General features: G+C 36.3%; 1 protein-coding gene across 2 annotated transcripts in view; it reads left to right on the forward strand.

Moving 5' to 3' along the window:
* Window positions 1–8,852, forward strand: part of LOC137630235 (TWiK family of potassium channels protein 18-like) — a 95,179-nt gene that overhangs the window by 8,695 nt on the left and 77,632 nt on the right. For both annotated transcript variants that reach the window (XM_068361693.1, XM_068361694.1), the window contains exon 3: window positions 6,515–6,842. In XM_068361693.1, the coding sequence (XP_068217794.1) occupies window positions 6,515–6,842 (328 nt within the window). The remainder of the gene's footprint in view (window positions 1–6,514; window positions 6,843–8,852) is intronic.

Raw genomic sequence — 8,852 nt, forward strand, 5'->3', positions numbered from 1 at the left:
GATCTGTTTCAGCATCTTTCATTTCATTTTCGTTCTTGCGTCATCTTTTGTAGCCTTTTCGATTCTTCTTTTTTTGTGTCATCCTATGTTGCCTTTTCTATTTTATTTCCTTTCTTGTGTCATCCTGTGTAGCCTCTTTAATTCTTCTTCCTTTCCCTGTCATCCTGTTTAGCCTCTTTAATTCTTCTTTCTTTCTTGTGCTATTCTGTGTAGTCTTCTATTTTATCTCCTTTTTTTTGTGTCATCTTTTGGAGCCTATTTAATTTTTATTCCTTTCTTTTGTCATCCGGTGGAGCTCTTCTATTTTATTTCCTTTCTTGTGTCATCATGTGTAGCCTCTTCAATACTTTTTCTTTCTTGTGTCATCCTGTGTAGCCTTTTGAATTCTTCCTTTCTTATCTCATCTTATTTAGCCTCTTTAATTCTTCATAGTTTCTTATGTCATCCTGCGTAGCCTCTTTAATTCTCCTTCCTTTCTTGTTTCATGTGTAACTTCTTTAATTCTTTTTCCTCTCTTCCGGTTTCCTGTTTAGCCTCTTTTATTCTTAATCCATTTTTTTGTGTCATTCTATGTAGCCTCTTCTATTTTTTTCTTTTTTTGTGTCTTCCTGTGTAGCCTCTTTAATTCTTCTTCCTCTCTGTGTCATCCTGTTTAGCCTCTTTAATTCGTCTTCCTTTCTTGTGTCATCTTTTGTAGCCTCTTTCATTCTTCTTTCTTGTGGCATTCTGTGTAGCATCTTCTATTTTATCTCCTTTCTTGTGTCATCGTTTGGTGCCTTTTTATATTTTTTCCTTTCTTGTGCCATCCTGTGTAGCTCTTCTATTGTATTTCCTTTCTTGTGTCATCCCGTGTAGCCACTTTAATTCTCCTTCCTTTCTTGTATCATCGTTTGTAGCCTCTTTAATTCTTCTTTCTTTCATGTGTCATTTCATGTAGCCTCTTTAATTCTTCTCATTTTCTTTTGTTCTCATGTTTAGCCTTTTTAATTCTTTTTAATATCTGTTTTCACCCTTTGTAGCTTCTTTGTTTCTTTTTCCTTTTGTGTTTCGTCCTATGTAGCGTCTTCTATATTATTTCCTTTCCTCTGTCCTCCTGTGTAGCCTTTTTAATACTTCTTTCTTTCTTGTGTCATCATTAGTAGCCTTAAGAATTCTTTTCCCTTTCTTGTGGCATCCACTGTAGCTTCTTTAATTCTTTTTATTTTCTCTTGTCATTGTTTGTATTCTCTTCAATTCTTCGTCCTTTCTTGTGACAACCTGTATAACTTCATCAATTCTCCTTTTTTTTTTTCCATCCTGTGAAGCTTCTTCAGTTCTTTTTCCTATCGTCCGTCTTCCTGTTTAGCCTCTTCAATTTTTCTACCGTTTTTGTTCAATCCTGTGTACCCTTTTATTTCCTTTCTTTTGTTATCATGTGTAACCTCTTTAATTCTTCCTATTTTATTGTGCCATCCTCTGTAGCCTTTTTAATTCGAATTCCGTTTTTGGGTCATCCTGTATAGCCTCTATAATTCTTCTTCTTTTCTGTGACATCCTGTGTAGCCTCTTCAATTCTTTTTCCTTTCTTATGCGATCTTGTCAAGCCACTTTAATTCTTCTACCTATCTTGTGTCCTTCTTTGTAGCCTCTTTATTTTATTTATATTTTTTTTTTTTTGTCATTTTATGTAGGCTCTTTAATTCTTCTTCCTTTCTTGTGTCATCCTGTGTAGTCTCTTCAATTCTTCGTCCTTGCATGTGTCATTTTATGTAGCCTTTTCTATTTTATTTTCTCTCTTGTTTCTTACTGTGTAGCTTCTTTAAATCTTCCTTTCTTGTGTCATCCTGTGTAGCCTCTTTAATTCCTCTTTCGTTTTTTGTCATCGTATGTACCCTTTTTGATTATTCTTCCTTTCTTCTACCATGGTGCGTAGCCTTTTTAATTCTTCTTCTTATATTCTGTCTTCCTGTGTAGCCTCTTTTATTCTATTTCCTTTCATTGATCATGTTGTGTAACTTCTTTATTTCTCTTTCCTGTCTTGTGTCACCCATTACACCTCTTTAATTCTTTTTAATTTTTTGTATATTCTTTTTAGCCTCTTTTATTTCATTTCCCTTCTTGTGTCTTCCTGTGTAGCCTTTACAACTATAATTACTTTCTTCTGTCATTTTGTGTAGTCTCTTTAATTCTTCTTTCTTCCTTGTGTCATCTTGTTTATCCTATTTAATTTTTCCTCCGGTCATGTGTCATCCATTTTAGCCTCTTTAATTCTTCTTCCTGTTTTGTATCATCCTGTGTAGCCTCTTTAATTCTCCATTCTTTCTTCTGTAATCCTGTGTAGCCTTTTCAGTTCTTATTCCTTCTGTTATCATCCTGTTTATCCTCTTTAATACTTATTACTTCCTTATCTTATCCTTTGTAGCCTCTTCTATCATATTTCCTTTTATTGTCGTCCTGTGTAGCCTTTCAATTCTTCTTCCTTTTTTGTGTCATCTTGTGTACCCTTTCCAATTCTTCTCCCTTGTTTTGTCTCATCCTTTGTAGGCTTCCCTATTCTTCTTCCTTTTTTGTGTCATCCTGTGTAGCCTTTTCAATTCTTCCTTTTTTGTGTCATCCTATTAAGCCTTTTCTATTCTACTTGCCTTCGTGTGTCATCCTGTTGTAGCCTCTTCCATTTGTCTTCCCTTTTTGTGTCATCCTGTGTAGCCTTTTCAGTTCTTCCTTTTTTGTCTCATCTCGTGTAGCTTCAGCAATTTTTTTTTCTTTTGTGTGTGTGTGTGTGTGTGTGTGTGTTATCCTATGTAGCCTCTTCTATTTCATTTCCTTTTTCTTGTAACCCTGTTTAGCCTCTTTAATTCTTCTTCCTTTCCTGTGTCATCCTGTGTAGCCTCTTCAATTGCCCTTCCTTTTTTTGTGCCCTTCTGTGTAACCTCTTCATTTCTTCTTCCTTCCTTGTGTTATCCTGTGTAGCCTCATCTATTTTATTTCCATTCTTGTGTCATCCTGAGAGCCCCTTCCATTTTTCTTCTTTTCTTGTGTCATTCTGTGTAGCCTCTTCAATTTTACTTCTTTTCTTGTGTCATCCTGTGTTGCCTCTTCAATTTTACTTCCTTTGTTGTGTCACCCTGTGTAGCTTCTTTAATTCTTTTTCCTTTCTTGTGTCATCCTGTGTAGCCTCTTAAATTCTTCTTCTTTTAGTGTATTTTTCTGTACAGCCTCATCAATTTTATTTCCTTTCTTTTGTGTAACCTCTTTTAATTTTATTTCTCTGTTTGCATTATCTTGTTTAGCCTCTTCAATTCTAATTCCTTTCTTGTGTCCCCCTATCGAGCCTCTTCAATTCTTCTTTCATTTTTTTGCCATCCTATGTAGCCTCTTTTATATTACATCTTTTCTTGTGTAACATCCTTTGTAACCTCTTCAATCTTATTTTATTTTTTTATTTTTGTCTTATGTAGCCTCTTCAATTTGTTTTCTCTTCTATAATAATTCCTTCTTGTGTCATCTTGTGTAGCCTCTTCTATAATATTTCTTTTCTTATATCATCCTGCGTAGCCTCTTCTGTAATACTTCCATTCTTGTGTCATCCTGTGTAGCTTCTTTAATTTATTTACTTTTTTTGTCATCCTTTATAAGCCTCTTTGGTAATACTTCCTTTTTTTGTGCTCTCCTCTGTAGTATTCAATAATACTTCCTTCCATTTGTCATCATGTGTAGCATCTTCTTTTTGATTTCCTTTATTGCGTCATCCTGTGTAGCTTCTTAAATTTTTCTTCCTTTCTTGTGTCATACTTTGTAGCCTCTTCAATTTCACTTCCTTTCTTGTGCTATCTTGTGTAGCCTCTTCAATTTTACTTTTTTCTTGTGTCATCCAGTGTAGCCTCTTCAATTTTGCTTCCTTTTCTATGTCATCCTGTCTTTCCTTCTCAATTTTATTTCCTTTCTTTTGTCATCCTGTGTAGCCTCTTCAATTTTTCTCCCTTTCAATGGTCATCCTGTGCAATCTCTTCAGTTTTACATTTTTCTGGTGTCCTCCAGTGTAGCATCCTAAATTTTACTTCCTTTCTACAGTCATCCTCTCTTGCCTTCTCAATTTTTGCTTCCTCTCTTGTGTCGTCCTGTGTAGCCTTTTCAATTCTACTTCTCTCTTTTTTTTTGTGTCTTCCTGTACAACCTCATAAATTTTATTTCCTTTTTTGTCATCCAATGCAGCCTTTTCAATCTTATTGCCCTTCACGTGATATCTTGTGTAGCCTCTTCAATTCTAATTCCTTTTTATTTTTTTTGTGTCATCCCGTTTAGCCGCTTCAAATTTACTTCCTTTTTTATATCATCCTGTGTAGCCTCTTATATAATACTTCCTTTCTTGTATCATCCTGTGCAACCTTTTAGCTTCTTTCATTGTGTCATCTTGTATAACATCTTCAATTCTTCTTCCTTTTATCGTGTTATTCTGTCTGACCTTTCCAACTTTACTTCCCTTTTAGTGTCACTTGGTCTAATTTTACTTTCTTTCCTGTGACATCCTGTCAAACTTCTTAAATTCATTAACGTTTTTTGTGCCATCCTGTTCAACATCCTCAGCTCTTCATCCTTTCTTATGTCATCTTGTGTAGCCTGTTCAATTGAATTTCCTTTCTTGTGTCATATTGTGTAGCCGCTTGAAATACACTTCGTTTATAGTGTTATCTTCTCTCACCTCTTTAATTCTACTTCCGTTTTAATGTAGTAGGTGGTGGATTAGCCAGGACACCAGCCACCCGTTGCGATACTACTGCTAGAGAGGCATTGGGTCCTTTTACTAGCCAGACTCTACTACATTGGATCCTTCTCTCTGGTTACCGCTCATTTTCCCTTTGCCTAAATATACACTGAATAGACTGGCCTATTATTTGTATATTCTCCTCTGTCCTCATACACTAGACAACACTGAGATTACCAAATAGTTCTTCTCATGGGGTTGATTACTGCACTGTAATTGACCAGTAGCTACTTTCCTCTTGGTAAGGGTAGAAGAGACTCTTTAGCTATGGTAAGCAGCTCTTCTAGGAGAAGGATACTCCAAAATTAAACCATTGTTCTCTAGTCATGGGTAGTGCCATAGCCTTTGTACCATGGTCTTATACTGTCTTGGGGTAGATTTCTCTTGCTGAGGGTACACTTAGGCACACTATTCTAGGTTATTTCTCTTCCTCTTGATTTTTGAAGTTTTAATAGTTTATGTATGAAAGATTTATTTCGATGTTAGTGTTCTTAAAATATTTCATTTTAATTACTACTCTTGTAGTTTATTTATTTCCTTATTTCCTTTCCTCACTGGGCTATTTTCCCTATTGGAGCTCTTGGGCTCACAGCATCCTGCTTTTCCAACTAGGGTTGTAGCTTAGCAAGTAAAAATAGTAATGATAATAATAATAATTATAACCTCTTGAATTCTACGTCCTTGTTTGTGTCATCTCGTGTAGCCTCTTTAATTCTTTCTCCTTTCTTGTGTCATCCTGTGTAGCCTTTTTAATTCTTTTTTCTTGTGCCATCCCTTGTAGCCTCTTTAATCCTTTTTCCTTTCTTGTGCCATCCTATGTAGCCTCTTTAATTCTTCATCCTTTCTTGTGTCATCCTGTTTAGCCTCTTTAATTCTTCATCCTTACTTGTGCCATCCTGTGTAGCCTCTTCAATTCTTCCTTTCTTGTGTCATCCTGTTTAGCCTCCTTAATTCTTCTTTCTTTGTTGTGTCTTCCTGATTAGCTTCTTTGATTCTTCTTCCTTTGTTGTGTTACCCTGTGTAGCCTCTTTAATTATACTTCCGCTTTGGGTCTTCCTGTCTAACCTTTTCAATTCAACATTTTTTCTTGTACCATCCTGTCTAACCACTTCTTTTCTGCCACCATCCTGTATAACCTCTTCATTTTTACTTCCTTTATTTTGTCATTTTGTCAATCTTTTTCGATTCTCATTAGTTCGTAGTATTAACTTGTCTAACCCATTGAATTACGCATCGGTCTTTAGTGTCATTCTTTCTAACCTCTTGTATTCTACTTACTCTCTTATGTCATCCGTTGTAACCTCTTAAATCCTATTTCCTCTATTGTGTCATCCTGTCTAACCTCTTAAATCTGACCTCTCGTGTCATTCTGTCTAACCTCTTTAATTGTAATTCCTTTCTTTTGTCATCTTGCCTAACCTCTTGAGTTCTACTTCTTTACTTCTGTAATCTTGTCTAAGTATTTGAATTCGTTTTCCTTACTTGAATCCTCTTATTTAATCTCTCAAGTTTTACTTCATCTCTTGTGTCATCCTGTCTAACCTTTCGAATTCTACTTCCTCTTTTGTTTCATCTTATTTAGTCTCTTTCAATTCTATTTCTTAGTCCAGTTATAGGGATTCCTACAGATGCTCCTCTGTTCTCCATTCATATTTCTTATATCCATCGAATTGCTCCACATTGGCCTATGTTCATTTAGAATCTTGTTATATAACTTCTTGTTTGTGTTCATATGAATACTTTCATACATTGATGAATCCTAATAATCCATAGGTTGGCGTCTGCGGGCTCGTTGTTGCTTACAACATCCTGGGTGCCTTTGCCTTCAGGGTCATTGAGGGAGAGATGGGTGACCCTAGGCCGGAAGAATCAGCCAGTGAGCTTCGGGAGCACATGGTCCATCGTCTCTGGAATGTCACCCTCCGACTGAACGTCCTGGAGGAGACTCAGTGGCGGGAGGAGGTTGTCGGGGCCTTGCAGGAGTACCAAGAGTTCGTGGTGCCTCTTGTTAAGACCAAAGGGTACAGAGGTGTCTATCCGAAGGAGACCTGGTCCTTCAGCGCAGCGCTTATGTACTCTCTCAGCGTTTATACAACTATAGGTGAGTGGATGCGTTGTTACATTCAGTTTGCATCTGCTAATATAATTTAGTATTTGCCAACTTGGTAGCTCCTGTAGTTTTATGAACTAGAGAAAGCTGCTGTTGGAATTTAATGGACCTAAAGTGATTGAGTTTAATATTTCCTCCACATTGGGATTAAGAATTTGATATAAACCGCCACTAATACTGAATTACGAATGTAATTTAATAGAACTTTATAGGAATAATGTTTTACGAATGTCATTCAAATTCACCGAAAAGAGGTATTTAATAAATGTGTTTAAAATTTAGTTACAAATGTAGTCTCATGTTCATTTTAGTGATTTAATTGTGTATAGCTTTAGTGCTACCAGTGATATATATATCTATATTTTCTCGAAGTAACTGTGGGAATATTTGCTACACTAGAATTGTCAGAAATATAGTTTTTATTCCAATTATTTCTTGAATACCAAGTCTGTCCTAACCAGAAAGCGTTTTTGGTAATGTCAATGTTCTGCCATTTGCGAACAATTTCCAGTAAAAATCTCTTGTAATAGTAAGAGAAAAAAAAGAGTAGTGTATAAGAACGGGAAAAGAAAAGTAGACGGTGGAAAAAAAAAATAGAACTAGAGGGACACTCAGCAGAGCGCAGACCTCCGCCATGGCAGCTTATTTCTTGACCTGGCCCTTTGACCTTAACATCTATTTATTGGCGTGGATTTTCATATTCTCAAATATGAACCGGGTTTGAAGTTTCTGAGACAGTGATGTTCAAATTTATGGATGATTACGTGAATTAGACATTTTGCTCTACAGTGACCTTGACCCTTGTCCTTGGCCTTCCAAAATTCAATCATTTCCAGATTTTTACATAACAGTTAATCTCTGCAAGTTTCATTACGCTCAAAATTGTGGCCAGGAAGCTGTTCACAAACAAACACAAGCAGTGTGAAAACAAAACCTCCCTCCAGTTTCGTTGGCGGAGGTAACAAATTGACTCCTTGTGCCAGGAAGAGTCGTCGCCCAGGAAAGGAAGAATCCTCTACTGAGGGAAGGGAGTCATCTAGTTTAGGAATAGGTGATCCATTTACTTTCTTAAGGTGGGGGGGGGGAGTAATCCTTCCCAGAGTCTTGCGTTGAATAAAGCATTCAAAAGATAAAGTCTTACCCAGTAGGTTCCTTGATACACCGGCCATAGCTTTCGGTGATTACTAGTTCATTTAAGTAGACTAGGGTGGGGAAGTAAGTTTTAGTTGGTTCGGCCATAGTGTATTTATTTTTTTCACGTTGCTAATTAAGTATATACAAAAGGCTTTCCTAAAGAGAGGGACATATAGGCTATATCTCCCTATACAGTATAGAAAATAGTTAGTGGCTGGGTAATATATATATATATATATATATATATATATATATATATAAAGTACATGTGTGTGTTTCCTTTCACGCTAAGCAGCATTGCCAAACGTATGCTACTTGGTCCCTCCCCATCCTTTCGGGTAGTTGTAGAGAGAGTAGTCACACCCTGATGAGAGGTATATTCGGAAACTAGAGTCACTGACAAATTGCCCAAACTGCCGTGTTGTAGTTAGAAAAGGGGAAGGGGTGAGAAGAGTCGAATCTGTATGTGTGCATATATAGTATGTAATAAATGGCTACCGTCCTTTTGGATGAGTGCCGTATTACGTTTTCAAATTATTCATCTCTCTCTCTCTCTCTCTCTCTCTCTCTCTCTCTCTCTCTCTCTCTCTCTCTCTCTCAACATTACTGGATGCCAACGCAAGAACCCGTGTTCCAACCATGTGTTGGTGCAATCTAAAACGAACGAACGAACTCCCTCAACGGAGAGCCATTGATAACTAAACCAGGTACATAATTTGCTTGGACACCATATATATATATACAGTATATATATATGTATATATATATATATATATATATATATATATATATATATATATATATATATGTGTGTGTGTGTGTGTGTGTGTGTGCGTGTGTGTCAGCATGTAATTTTCCTTTACTAAA

Source organism: Palaemon carinicauda, chromosome 38, assembly GCF_036898095.1.
Source record: "Palaemon carinicauda isolate YSFRI2023 chromosome 38, ASM3689809v2, whole genome shotgun sequence".
NCBI classification, from domain to species: Eukaryota; Metazoa; Arthropoda; class Malacostraca; order Decapoda; family Palaemonidae; genus Palaemon; species Palaemon carinicauda.